General features: G+C 34.3%; 1 protein-coding gene across 2 annotated transcripts; it reads right to left on the reverse strand.

The window, feature by feature from the left end:
• Positions 1-227: 227 nt before the first annotated feature.
• LOC121265277 (probable xyloglucan endotransglucosylase/hydrolase protein 16) lies at positions 228-14,944 on the reverse strand. 2 transcript variants are annotated; one of them, XM_041168842.1, is made up of 4 exons: positions 5,903-6,154; positions 5,553-5,746; positions 4,150-4,508; positions 228-244 (listed from the first exon to the last, which is right to left on the reverse strand). In XM_041168842.1, the coding sequence occupies exons 1-4, from the start codon at positions 6,152-6,154 to the stop codon at positions 228-230; spliced, it is 822 nt and encodes a 273-aa protein (XP_041024776.1). The 2 variants fall into 2 exon arrangements, with proteins under 2 accessions (XP_041024776.1, XP_041024775.1); XM_041168841.1 differs by lacking the exon at positions 228-244 and adding an exon at positions 14,911-14,944 and having other exon boundaries at positions 4,109-4,508; positions 5,903-6,156.
• Positions 14,945-15,508: the final 564 nt, after the last annotated feature.

Consider the following 15,508-nt stretch of genomic DNA (forward strand, 5'->3'; position numbering starts at 1 on the left):
AATAAAGAAACATATCAAGAAAACGAAGCAGACATCAATCTATTTGTTTATCTAAGCCAATATGACATGGTTTCATTGCATAAAGAAGATGTTCAATCCGAAGTAATTAAGGCTGAAATTTCAGCAGAACTTAAATCAACTGAAGTATCTAGTAAGGATGAAGGTGACTGGTCCAGCAACACTGATATTAAATGAATTTAAAACATATATTTGTGTAAGTAACATTCTTATAAATATCCGTAACATTTGCTCAAATAATAATTTATTACAATTTCAAACAGATATGCCTCCCAAATGCAAAGCATCATGTCCACCATCCCCATCAATTAATAACTCGTGTGATTCATCTGCCATCAATAATGGACCAACATCATCAGACTCAAAATAAGGTATTTTATCAAATTAAATACCATATTTAATGCTCGATTTAAGTAATATATATCTATAAAATAAAAATAATTTAATTAAAATATATGGTTTAATTACTGTATATATAGCTGTTGTAAGGCATCTCCGAGGTTGAGACATTACAAGGGGTGTCTGCAGAGAGAAAGTAAGGAAAATGGGTAAAATTAAAGTAGATATTCCTGATGATCACACCAATGGCTTTAGGGATTCGTCATCTTGGCTTGCTTCTTATGTTAGTACGCTTACTCGCACGTAAGCACCGATGGTTATATCCTCCTGGCTAAAGTTCTCCAAGATGTGAAAGACGACATAAAAAATTGTTACCTTGTAATAAGCTATATATCAAGAAACTATGTATAACATGTTAATTTAAAGTTACTTGTATTTATACTAATTATAAATATAATTTTTAAAAGGACGAGTTTGAACTTAATTTTGGCCGACAAGAAGATCGACTAACGGTTGAGGAATTGATGTCGAATGCGTTCCAAATGTACAAAGGTCGATGCTATGTATACAATTAGAAGTTCAATACAGAGGCGCGTCAAAATCCATTCCAAGTAATGCCACCAAACGAATGAGAGAATGTTTATGATATGTTTGAAGATCCTGCTTATCAGGTAATTTTGCTGCTATATTTTTCTAATAGTATATGATAGATGTATTAAATATATAGACATAATATTTTTTTAGCAATGGTGTACTGTGGACAAAGCAAATAGATCAAATTTAATAATACACCATCATGCAGGTTCTTGATCTGCTCATCGTTTGTCTAAAAAAAGGGTAAGTTATTCTAGTCCTCGTTAAATATTAACTTATAATATACTGTTCTGATTTAAGTTCTAATATAGATTTTCCTTTTGCAGAAAAAAGAAAGTCATGCTGACTATGATCTGATCTAATTGTATGCTAAAACACATAAAACTCATGATGGTGTTTGGACCAGTCCTAAAACAAAGGCAAATTATCTAAGTTTAAGTTTCTTTAATTCCACTATCTAATAATATTTTTGTTACTTATACTAACTTCAATTTTTTTTTTTTATAGGACAAGATGATATCTCTTAAGGAAACTGTTGCGGATCCATCTGATGAATCATCTATCAATGATGCTCAAATCATTTCTCAAGTTCTTGGATTATGTTCTAGATATTCAAGCGGCTTACGACGTTGCGTGAAGCAATCCTCAACATCATCATCATTTTCTAAAGTCAGATTGAATGACAACAAGACTAATGAATTAAAGGAAGCAACACTTGAGATAGAATGATTGAGGTCCAAGGAAAAAATGTTGTTGACCCGATTAGATCTCAAGCAGCTAATTTAGAGATGAGATTAGAAAAGAACATGTAGAAAAAGCTAGAATTGAATAACCAAAATATGTTTGAACAATGGCAGTCAATGATGTCCCAAAACTTAATGCCACCATCACAATCTTGAAATTTATTTTTTCTTTAATTGTCTTTCTATTATGATGTTCCAAAACATTTGAACAGTTGTGATGTTTGAATATCAATTTGTATAATATTAGTATGGTATTTTTAATTAAATTATGTTTTGTATGATTAATACCGTTCAAACGATAAATTACGATTTAAACAAAACAAAAACTAACTCATTCGAACGACAACCGAGAAATACAATCCGTACGGCTGTTCGAATAATAAAATATTTGTTCAAACAATATTAATATGCAAAATCACATTTGAACGGACAAAATTTCCGAAAATAAAAAGCCTATTCGAACGTACAGAATTTATGTTTGAATACAAGTCATTTGAAAAATTTATTAGTTCGAATGCATAAAATCTGTTAGAACACTCCGTCCATTCGAATAGGATCAAACATGGTCATTAGTTCAAATCAAAATTTCTTATAGTTTGAATGGTACATGTCAGTTCAAACTGATAGGATTCCATTTGAACTGTTTTTTGAGACAAAAATGGTTTGTCTTAAAAAGAAGAAAAATGCCCGTTCAAACAGTTTCGATTGGTTACGCCTAATTTCATCTCTAAAAATTATTTTTTGAAAAGTCTCTAAAAACCTTTTGAGACAAACTTTTCGAGACAAAGTTTTTTTTGTCTCTAAAAATATTTTGGGACTAGAATTAGATTTTTTGAGACAAATAATTTTATCTCAAAAAACCCAATCTCTTGTAGTGGATAGTGGGAGAGATAAACGAAAATGAAGCCTTACTACCACTAGCATCTGTATGGTGTGGTGGCAATGAGGTGAGCTGGAGGGGAGATGTCGGGTAGAATTAGGGAAAATATTTTTAGGGTTAGAGGTACATGGTTGGGTTAATAGTATTTTTTTTTTTAATATGTCGAAAATAGTTAAATATCACATAGCACGTGGGTTGATTTTTTCCATCATGTTTATTTGCGAGGACAAGTAGTTTTTAGTGACGAGTATTTACTCGTTAGAAATAAAATGATGCAAATACAAAAAGGGTGTTGCTGCTAAGTCCCTCATGTGTACCTCTAGTGCATTTGGTTTTTATTTTTATTTTTTAAAATGTAAAAAAATACACAAATATAATAGCAATAACTTTTTTAAACATTTAGAAAAAGAAAATAATCAAATGCACTAACGGTTCACTTGAGCAATACACTTGTGGGGGTTAGATATCATTTTCCATACAAAAAACTCTAAATTGGAGTTGCCGCAAAAGAATTGGTTGTAGTCCTTTCTCTTATAGTGTATTTTAATTTTTCTTTTTATAAATAACGTGTCTTAATACAAATGGTACGTTTATACACTAATTTATATGTAGCAAAATTTGACGGTTTTATAGTATTATCTTTTTGTCCTCGGATACATCAATTGATCGGTCTATTCACGAATTGGATTGATAGGTTTATTGTTTGACTGGATCTTGACCTGACCATATTGGGTCTGGTTGCACTCCCGCGGAGAGTACGAGAAATGCTTTCAATATAAAAAGATTATATAAAAATAAATTTAAAAATTGAGGTTTGATGTGATATATTATATTATAAAATTATTTTTATCATAAAATATATCTAAAATATTACATCACACCACGTCACTTTATGACTTTATTTGTATATAATCTTTTTATAGATATAGTACTTCACATCCAATTTTAATCTAATTCCACGTAACAGTAAAATTTTTGAAAGCTTTTCTTATGAGAATATAATATTTAAAAAGAAATTACGATACAAATCCAAGTCTTATTTATAACACTTTTTATAATGAAAATGATAGTATGTTTCATGAATTTATTTTTTCATTTTGACTATTTATTTATTTAATCTATTTTAATTTTTATTTTTACTTACTGTTAAGGAAATAATTATCAGTGTATTGGTGTATTTTTTAAAAATATTTAAAGATTTTTAAAAAAATATTAAAAAATATATATATAATTTACACTAGAATACATATCCAGCGGTCAAACCTTGGCGGTTATAGAAACATCCTTTTTATAACTATATTATGACGGAGAAGTTTGGAGTGAAAATAAGATATATAAAGTGTAACGGAAAAAAGAATATTATTATGAAAATAGGATATATATATATATATATATATATATATATATATATATAATATGCATATAATTTGCTTTTATTATTATTATTATTTATTTTACATCAGTAATCCTCAAATAAACATTACAATAATTCACAAATTGAAAAGATATATTAAAGTCTCATCCAAGGAACGTCCTAATAAACGTGCCGACGACACTCGCGTGGGCGATCCTGAGGAAATCGCTCGAAGTCGGTACAATAGTTGTAAATCATGTAATACTTTTGCACCCATCTGAGTCTTCTTCGGCCACTCGCATCGAGCCCTAGCGTGCGCCAACCACCGTTTGAGACGGAATCGGAAACACAAGAGGAGGAATTACCTCGGGACCAGAAGCAGGCCTCGACATTGAAGTGGCGATAGCTGGCAGTGAAAGGAGCCTTGGACCAATCAGTTTTCACGAGCCCACCTCTGGTTGCCCATTGGTCTGCATTCCAGAGGCTCGAGTATAGCTTCATGGGCTGCCTCTTTGGGAAGGGAACACCGATGGATTCTTCGTTGTTGAATACTCTTATGGGGATGTCATCTACTAAGAAACTGCATGCACAAAGGTACATGTAATTATAACCAACTTATATATATATATATATATATATATATATATATTATAATAATATGGTTCCCAAATTGGGAGTTGGATCTTCAAAATATTGGGTAAAGTTAGTAAATGATGCATGTTTCATGGGCTAAAACAAGGAGCTTAAAGTTAAGATTAAGAATATGTTTTGATGTTGAGTTGAGTTAAGTTGTGAATAATAATATTTTATGGGTCCCATCGATCAACTCATCTTAACTCATAATTACAATTTTTTCAAATTTCAATACAAAATATAATAAATAATTCAAGTTTTTCAAATCCCAAAATAATAATAATATTTAAAAATAATATTCTAACAATATTTTATAATCTCAACTCAATTCAACTCAACTCAACTCAGTTCAACATCCAAACGCAGCCTTAATTTTTTTAAGTTGAAATGAATTTAACTTTTTAGGTTGAAATGTACGAAGTAGGTTGAGATGCATTTAGTATTTTTGTGGAAAGTTGAAAAAGTGTAGGTCTTATCAATGATTGGTTTGAGATGAGTTGAGTTTTTGGTTGTTGTTAGGTCTTATCAATGATTGGTTTGAGATGAGTTGAGTTTGGTTCAACAACCAAGCACAACCTTACACCCGCATTTAATCTATTTTATTTAAAAAACATTATTAAAAATAAATATTAAAAGAAAACTTTGGAGGGGTGGGGCAGCCAACCGTTAGATTCTCAATTTTTTATTCTTTTTATTTTGAATCATTCATTACTATGAAGTAAATTTACAGGATTGACGACTTTGGTTCATCTGAGCCTTTTATGAAAAATAATTAAGGTTGATGGGTGGTGCAAGCTTTACACCACGTCCTGATCGAGTGACCGTAGGTAGATACTTTTTAAAGTCAAATATGCAGGAGATCGACTGAAAGCTAGAGCTGTAATATTCAAGATAGTCATTAAGATATACTGAAAATACCTATAAAAAAATATATGATCATATTTTCTGATTCTTTCACAATTAAACATTGGTCCGATGATAGAAATCTTACATGATGCGTTGTGGATTCCATACAATGGAATAGGTGTGAAAATCTTTTGTTGGGTCGAACCAGAGGTGGAATTGTTGCTCTCTGTTTCCTTTCCCTTGGGTGTACACATTAGTGTGAACGATATACGGCTCTCCACTCAGGTTACCCAAGAATTCAAAATCAATCTCGTCATTGTTTGGCCCTTCTGAAGATAACTGCATGCAGCAAAGAAACAAAAATATATATCCGATATTGAAGAAACTTTCTTATAAGCTAGTTGCAGAAGTTCATGATATTGAAGCATAACATGTAGTATCACTTGAAAACAGAAGGAGTTTGGATATCTGAAAATAGAGATAGAGATCATATACATAGTAAGCCGTGACAGTGCCGGCAGAGTTGCCGGAGACGAGCTTGATCTGCATGTCCATCCTTCCAAATAGGTATTCTCTTTTGGATTGAAAGCCGGAGCCAGATACCTGGTCCAGAGTAAGTGTGAGAAGGTTTCCTTTGTCGAGTATCTTAGCACGATGATCACCCCAAGTTATGTCGAAATGTTCATAAAAAGTACCAGCAAAAGACCCCACGAAGGAACTCATCACAAAGACAGAAAGCAACAACATCCCTGTAGTTCCAAGGTGAGTATGTGGTTCCATTTTCAGAGAGAACTGGAATTTGATGGTTGGATATATTAATGTTAGGGCTTTATATAGGAAATGGTGTAAGGAGAGAGAAGAACTAGAGATGGGTGAATGGCGTAGGATGCAATTAAAATGCACATACACCAACATATATACAGAGGGAATAGAGTTGGCAATGGAGTAGCTTTAACTTATATAAATAGAAATCCGTGAAAGAGAGTTTGGGGAATAAGTGACTTTAAATCATGCGTTGGGTGCCTTTCTATTAAAGGGCGGCCGGGAGTCGTGCATGGTTTTATATTGTATTAATATTGTACCCAGCCGTGTGCTGTGAATATATAGACTAATGTGCGTGTATGTGTTGCAACCTTCCCCAATTTGAAAGTTCTAGATAATTATGTTTAGACACAATATTATAAAATAGTGACCTTCATCCACACTTTAATGAAATGTGCATGACCAGGTATATATAGTACTGCTGGAAATTTTATACATGATCTGGGTGTGACTCTTACTCAAGTTGAGTTGACCATCTGATCTCATGAAATGTGGTATAAGAAATGTTGTTTTTTATTTTAAATGTTATCACCTTTAATCACATCAACTCGTCATGTATAAGCGATTAATGTGTCCACATCAAATACTAGTACGATTGGAGATGTTAAAATCCAGTATGAGAGTAGGATTGCTCGCGTGGTAATCGTTCTCTCTTAAATATATAATATCATGTCATGACAAAAGCAAGAATGAAGACGGAAAAACAATTTTGACGAGACCTCCTATATACTTTTATTCAAACACCCTTACTACAATTTATGATATAGGAATTGATACGTATTTAGTAACAATTAAAAGCAACACCTTAGTTGGAAAATAAGCTAGGTGCGCGCATCAAGTTGATATTGATCTGGCCTTGAATGCGCGCGTTATATCACGAGCTATAAGCTAGCAAGCTGTATTTCGTTTACTTTCTATTCCATTATGTGTAGAATTATATATGCACAACACATGAAGTACTACTACTGCGCCATGTTTAGGCTGTGTTTTCTTAGAGGATAATTAAACTTTGATTTATGCCATAGAAAGAATGAATTAAGATGACTTGAGAGTTCGGCAAAGAAGGTAGAAGTACGCTCGAGATTGCACGTGCATACACATATGGATGCATGAATACTACTTCTCTTTGCAAGTTTCTAACCTTGCTTGTAATTCTCTCCCTGTTTTAGACTATGATGACACCGTCACACCAGAGGGGACTAAGCTGTATATATTGAGGACTCGCAATATGTAATGATTTCCTCTTGTAAAGAGTTCCAACTTGTAAGGAGGACACTACAAGGAAAATCACCTTTACCGGCGATTCACTTTCGCTGGCAAAACCAACAAAATCGCCGCTTCTCACCTATCCCAGCGATTTATAAATCACTGGAGGTTTGCCGATATTAAAGCCCCACTTTTGATCTACTCTAACGGAAGCCAAAAATCGCCGGTAAAGATTTTCTTTCCCAGCGATTTTCTTTTGCCACAAATAGTACATTTTGTCGCCGCAATTATAAGATACGATTCAGTTATTAATCGTTGGGAAAGATTAATTTCAGCGATTAAATATTGTCGCTAAAAGAGGGAAAATCACCGAAAATATACTTTCTCAACGATTTTTTGAAATCGCAGCAATTGACTAAACGGTTTTGAAATAACAATTGCGGCGATAAGAGTGCGCCGATATAGTTCAATACCCGCGATTTAAAAATCGCTGCAATTGAGTTATGCGTTTTGTGAACTCAATTGCAGCGATCTAAAAATCACTGGGAATTCATCAATTGCGGCGAATTATAGTCGTCCCGAAAAATAGAATAAATCACCGCTAATACTGAGATCTATTCCAACGGCTTAGTTAAATCGCTGGGAAATCTTTTGCAGTGAATATTATTCGCCGCAAATACCCTAAAATGCCGGTAAAAAGTATTTGCTGCGATATATGATCGCCGGAAATAAGTTTAGTGTACAAAAAACTATTTCCAGCGAATTTTAATCGCCGGAAAAGATATTTCACAAAATAAAAAAAAAAATCACAAAATTAATCCTGATGAACTATACCCAAGCTATACTTCATGTTAGAGACCCTTATATATAATATATGTATATATAACTATAAGATATAAGTAACATATGAACTAAACCCTAAAGCTAGATAAATTGTATGGATTATTTATAAGGAGCCTCTTGTAAGGCAAATACATGAATTTATTCTCGAAGGAAAAAATAATTTGATGTAGTGCAGAAATAAACCTGTATGGCACGTACAGGAGCAAAAACTAAGTGAAACTAGCCCAACAATAAAGGCACAATCATCAACTTGGCATGAAAGAAAAATCTAAGGAAATACAGAACATAATGCACAAAATCTCACAACATAAATCCCAAACTATTTAGGCAGCACATTCTGCTGCAATGAATCATACACAATATAAAATCATATATCCTTCATTTGTTTCTTTGACTTCCACAATATGGGAATGGGATTTTCTTCAAGATGGACTTCATCAAGTTTTATGAAACTCACTACTTTAAACACAAGCCATTTAGAAGTCATACTCAAACTGATTTGCAAAAATTGCAGAGGTAGATGAATCTACCACAATTTTTCTATATGAGTTCAGAATTGGTTTAATGAAGCATATATAGAACGACAAGTTCTTCACCAATTGTATCACTCTTGATGAGATAATAGCAGTACAATAGGTAATAAAAGTATACTTAATGGGTAATATATCCATACATATGGAGTGCAAGGTGATAGTGAAGATATAAGCTGAAGGAGAAGCATAAATGGCATTTGACAGCTTGCTGTCAAATAAAGGCCATTGAGTTTTCTACATGACAGATATATGAAGATTGTGGGTTAAGAATGTAGAAATGATAGGAATTGACTTAGAAATGGAAGAGAACAAGGAAGTATAAAAAATCTGAAAATTTCACTATTAAGATGGCATTTGACAGCTTGTTAGTAACTTGTTGGAACCAAATTAAATTAAGAGCTAAAGCTCACAAGATGGCTGGTTTTTGTCCCTTATTTTCAATCTTTGGATACAAACAAATAACTTTGGTTGACAATAAGATGCAAATAAAAATAGAGATGAAATGGACTGGTTGAAGAAGCAAAACAGAGTGCATAACCGAATTTTCTGCACTACCATGGACAGCTAGCAACTTTGGTACATTCATGCTCTTAAACATCCCTCGTTTAACCACAATCTCAACTACATAATCCAAGCATACTAGATTTGAAGAAAACCTGAGAATTCACATCATTTTTGTGTGAAAGCATAGCATAAACAGCAAGAGTAGCTCTCGACAAACCAGAAAATTCTAATCGAACCTACTAGTTTGAATAAAATCCTCGTTGCTTACATAGGCTATTATCTTGAAGAAAAGTGTTAAAAATAATACATTCTTATCTCCACTAGCTTAACACATAGTCATAAAGGGTTAAACATAGTCAAAACATGATTCAAACTCAATATTTAAAACAGAAGATCTTCTTAATATTAAAAAGAGTAGATCATGTTCATGATGGCATAAACCACATTCTATTTTTAATCCTTTAAATCCTGTTTATGCAAGTAATAAAATAGTACAACTTCATTCACCCACCTGCACAAAGGAACAAGAAAACCTCACTGCCAAGAAATACACAATTCCCTCATCCATAAAACAAAACCATTCGATGATACCCTACACACCATATATCAAACTAAAGTGTACTATCTACATACTTGGAATTTTATAGAAGGAAAATTCCAAGTAGCAATACATCTTTCTTCCAAAGTTTCAAGAGTACTCAAATATAAACAATGGAGATGATTACTCCACATACAAAAAGTACCAATGCATAAACATAAAATTATAAAATTCCAAACTTTCATTATGACATTGATATGATTAGGTTTGTTAATGTAAAATTATTAATAAATTTCAAGCATAAATCTATGTTTTTGGACTAATTATTGTGAAATCATCCTAGGGTAATACATAAACTTTTAGGCATGTTGGTTAAATAACTTCTTTGGTGAAGGAACTTATAAGAATGGATACAACGAAATTAGATAACATTTGGATGACAAATTATGTGAGGTTCACATTGATTCTGCTCCTTAGTCTGACATTAAGTGAATACAGGATAAAGTAAAGGGAAAAGAGCAAAAAAATAAAATAAAATAAAACAGGATAAAGTGAGAAAGGGATACCATTAAAGTCAGTACCTTCTTAAGAATATTTTAAAAGCAACAAAAGTAAGGATGTTCCCATTTTCCGGCAAAAGCAAGCACTTTCAGCCTGTGAGCTGCCAAACACAAGCTAGTAATTTAAGTTAAAGTCTAATGTACAGGCAACCAATTAACTAACTAACTAACTAACTAAGTACTATATATTAAAAACATGCAAGCATTAAAAGCAGTTCATAGGAGCTTGTCCCAGATGCAGGGTATGCCATTCAGTTCAGCAACAAACAACTTGCTGGTATGCTAGCTTAATCCGCGACCAACTTCACATGCTTACATTTGGAATCAAGTCTGAGCTTTGGAACTACTTAGTTTAAGCCTTAAAATCAAATTGAGACCTGAACTCTAACATTACTGGACATTAACCAACATAGAGATTCACAATTGTATGTGTTTACAAAGTGTCTTACACAAAAAATAAATGCATGTAAATCTCTTAAACAAAAAATCAAAGCATTTTAAAAGTGATATTGAATCTCAAATAAACAAAAAATAATTTGAATTGGTTGCATAGAAAATATTCTCAAGGAAAAAGAATCAGTTTCTATAGTAACTTATTCACAGGATCCCAAGATAGGTATCCCTCAAATGTTTCAATCTTCAAATTGAAGAAAGACCTCAGTAAAAGCTGCAAAAAAAAAAAAAAAATGATAGGTACAAGGAGAAAACAACGCATCCTTGAACGAGAACCCACAACTTTTCTAGAGACATTACATACTAAAATCTATGGGAAGAAAAAACAGAAGAAAAGAAGAATCGAAACTCACAAGGGAGTGGCATATCAGTAGCAAATCTCGTGGCGGCCATGGATTGCGAACAGAGCAAGGGAGAGAGGGAGGGCCTTGGGCAACTGGGCTAGGCGTAGAGGAGAAGGGGGCTCCGACGGAGGACTGGCGATGGCGTCGAGGTGGGAGTGGTGGCGAACGATGCCCCTAGTGGCGACGACATAGAGAAATCTGAGAGAGAGAGAGGTCGAGGCCAGATTAGAGGGAAAGGATATTCCCGCCGTGGGGGCTAGGGGAGAAGGAGGGGGTGGCCATTCAGGTGAGGTGGTGGTGGCGTGGTGGGGTCGCTGGCAACCGGCTGTGCGCCATGGCGTGGGTTGAGGGAGAATAGGGATTTGGGAGACAGAGCGGGAGAGGGAAAGAAATGAGGGGAAAATGTAACGGCGGTGGTTTAAATTTAATTTCACTTTTCTGGCGATTTGGATTTGCCGCTAATAACATTTAATTTACTAGATATGCTCTTGCGGCGAAAATACGGTGAATATTTTCGCGCAAATAGTATATGTTGCTAAATTTGCGACGATATTAAAATCGTTGCAAAAAGTAAAAGTAATTTCTTCTCCATCAGCTCAAAAAATCGAGATGGAAAGCAAGCGGCGACTTAGAAATCGTCAGAAATAATGTTTATTAGTGGTTTTTTTGTTGCGACGATATTAAAATCGTTGGGAAATGCCTAAACTTTCTAAAAGGTTATTTCTAGCGTTTTTTATTCACCGCAAAACTAGCTATTATGGCGATTCTCCCATTCACCGCAATTAAAATATTGCTATAGTTTCTATTATTATTTGCAGCGACACAAAATCGCCGCAAAAGGTCAAATAGTCGCCGCAAATGAGTAAACAGTAATTGCAACATTAGATTTTCGGATACATTGCTTTGGATTTTAGCGGCGATAAGAAAATCGCCGCAAATAAGGGTTACTTGCAGTGATTTTTTTTTGCAACGATAATAAAATCGCAAGAAAAAAACGTTATTTCTTGTAGTGGGAATACAAAAATACTTTGATATTCTGTACAGTATTGATATGTGCATTTACAGAGAGTTTAAATAGTAAATCATTCTAACTGTTGTCCTACATATTTGCATATACATCTCATGAGTTCAAAATTTAAATATATACAATCTTGTTGATTTAAAATTTGAATATTGGATAGCTACACTCCTACAGACTTGGAGTTTGTTGAAGCATGTGTTTGTGTTCCAGAAACAGAGGAGTGTTCGGTTGATGCAGAGATCTCATTGACCTGTTCTTCTACACCCCCTACAATCGAAAGGGTAACGATCGAACCTTGAGATTGTCATGTAAATTGTGAAATCGAACAAAAGGAAGTGACTCTGTTAGAGCATCTACATACTGATCTTTGGCAGAAATAAAACGAACTTGAAGCTATCCACAAAGAGCCTGATCACAAACATAATGAAAATCGATTTCAATATACTTTGTGCGAGCATGAAACAACAGATTGCTAGTTAAGTAAGTAGCCTCTATTTTGTCGCACCACAGAATGGGAGAATGGACAATTGGGATACCAAGATCATTAAGTAATTAATTTTATCCATTGAATTTCTACTGCAGCATTTGCAAGAGCCTTGTATTCGGATTCTGTGCTGCTGCGAGCTACGATTTGTTGTTGCTTGCAACTCCATGAAACCAAATTATTGCCCAAGTATACACAGTAAGCTCCAATGGACCGTTTGTCATAACGATCAGATGCCCAATCTACATCACTAAATATTTGCAAAGTAATACTTGCAATAGGTTGTATGAGTAAAGAATGAGAAATGATGTGTTTCAAATAACGCAATATGCGTTAAACAGCAAGCTGATCACTCTGTTTATAGAACTTATGTCACTTCCAGTTAAGATTATGTCATCGACATAAATTAAAAAAATAAATAAGAATGGACCCTTGATGATAAACATAGAGTGAATGATCGGCTTGACTTCCGATAAAGCCAATGGCATGTAGCTTATCAGTCAAGCATGAAAACCATGCTCTTGGTGCTTGACGAAGACCATAGAGAGACTTTTTAAGCTTGCACACATGGTGTGGGAATTGAGAATGAACAAAACATGTAGGTTGAGTCATGTAAACATCTTCGTGCAAGTGACCATGCAAAAAAGCATTTTGGACATTGATTTGTCAAAAATGCCAACCACGAGAAATAGCTAGTGACAGAACCAGTCTTACTGTTGTACGTTTCACCACAAGACTAAACGTCTCGCTAAAATCAACTCCTTCTTGTTGATGGAACCCTTTGGCTACGAGTCTTGCTTTAAATCTTTCAATATCACCATCAGCTTTCCTTTTGATCCGGTACACCCACTTGCATCCAACTAGATTAGCATTAGTTGGTTTTGGAACCAGATTCCAAGTTCCATTTTTCAACAAGGCATCGAATTCTTTATTCATAGCATCTCTCCAGTTTTGACTTTTAACAGCTTCTAAGTAGCAAGTTGGTTCCTGTTTTGGTGTTTGGATTGTGGCTAGAAGGGCTTTAGGAATGGGATATCTGACATGTGAATCAGATGGTAATTTGGGCTTATGGATGTTATTTTTGCTTCTTGTGGTCATTGGGTGCAAATTCTGATTTTGTGGAGCAGGTGGAGAAGGTAACAGAGCTTGTGGTGGACTATCTTCATTCTAAGGCCGAGTGATATCCCTTGCAGGAGACCCCGAAGCAACTTCATGATCATTTTGACGATCAGATGATGAGACCATATTCAAATTGCTTGGTGCAGTAGAGGTTAGAGTTTCACTTGCAAAAAAAAAAAAAAAAGATCTAGCAGGACACAAATTTAGATGTGATGGTAGAACAACTGGATTAGCTTTTGATGAAGGCTCAATTGACATGTTTTCTTTATATGGATAAAGATTTTCATCAACGACAACGTGTCGGGACACAAAGATTTTTCCTGTAGAGACATCTAGACATTTGTAACCTCGATGACCAATACTATATCCAATAAAAATGTAGTTTTTGGATCGAAAACCAAGCTTATGAGATTATATGGACATAAATAGGGCCAACATGCACATCCAAAGGAACGTGAAAAATTATACTCTGGTTTTTTATGATGCACCATTTCATATGGTGATTTTTGGTTTCAGATTGGAGTTGGTAGTCTATTAATAATAAAAACCGCAGTTAAGAACGCATCTTCCCAAAATAATTTGGGCAAATTAGAGTGAGCAAGTAAGGCTAATCCAACTTCAACAATTTTCCTATGACGTCGCTCAATAGCACCAGCTTGTTGATGTGTATAGAGACATGTTATTCTATGCTTAATTCCTTGATTTTGTAGATATGTATTTAAGCTACAGTATTCACCCCCCTCCCAATCAGTTTGAAGAGCTTTTATTTTTTGTCAAACTGGCGTTCTACAGCAGCTTGGAAACAATAAAGGTGTGATATGCTTTAGATTTTAGTTTTAAGGGAAAAAGCCACAAGAATTTAGATGCATCATCCTAAAACTTATGTAATATCGTGCACCAAAAGTAGATAACGTAGAAGCTGGCCCCCAAACATCCAAATATATTAAATCTAAAGGTTTCAAAACTTTAACATGCACAATTGTAAAGGGCATAGCATGGCTCTTGGCCAGCTGACAATCAGAACAAATGGAGCAATTTTTATTTTGAATAGATAAAGAAGTAGCCTTATTGATAACTAGAAATGAAGCATGTCCGAGATGACGATGCCATATTTGGGAAGACACACGAATACAAGAGAAAGCTTGTGGTTGAAGATGAGCTAATGAAGCTAAGAAGTTGTATAGACCATTATTAAGTGGGCCGCAGTGCAGGATAGTCCTTGAGTAGTCTTTCACAACGAAGAAAGAGGCATGAAACTCAAAGAAAATATTATTTTCTAAACAAAAACGCTGAACATATAACATATTTTTTTGAATATCGGGAACAACCAGAATTTGATTAAGAACAAATGATTTAGAGGGAGACGAGATTGTAGAAGTGCCACTTTGCACAATTTTCAGACCTACACCGTTAGCCACCTGGACATGGTCTTGCATATCATAGCCTTCAGTTTGAACATGAATATTGTTCATGTCATTTGTGAAATGATGGGTGGCTCCTGTGTCGGGACACTCTTTGTCAACATGAATAGTGCTTGTGGTTGATTGTTGGAATTTTGTTGATCTTGATAAGATAAATCAAAGCGATGATAGCATTTTCAGGCACTATGGCCTAGTTTGAAGCATACCTGACAGATAAGGGAGTTTGATTGGACTGAATCACGAGATTGAGAAC

Source organism: Juglans microcarpa x Juglans regia, chromosome 5D (assembly GCF_004785595.1).
Source record: "Juglans microcarpa x Juglans regia isolate MS1-56 chromosome 5D, Jm3101_v1.0, whole genome shotgun sequence".
NCBI lineage: Eukaryota > Viridiplantae > Streptophyta > Magnoliopsida > Fagales > Juglandaceae > Juglans > Juglans microcarpa x Juglans regia.

Coding starts and splice junctions, on each gene's coding strand:
- LOC121265277 (XM_041168841.1), bottom strand. CDS start 14,944: ATGGCATCGTCATCTCGGACATGCTTCATTTCTA. Junction 5,747..5,902: donor GCACTGTCACGGCTTACTAT/GTATATGATCTC, acceptor TGCTGCATGCAG/TTATCTTCAGAAGGGCCAAA. Junction 4,509..5,552: donor TGGAATCCACAACGCATCAT/GTAAGATTTCTA, acceptor TTGTGCATGCAG/TTTCTTAGTAGATGACATCC.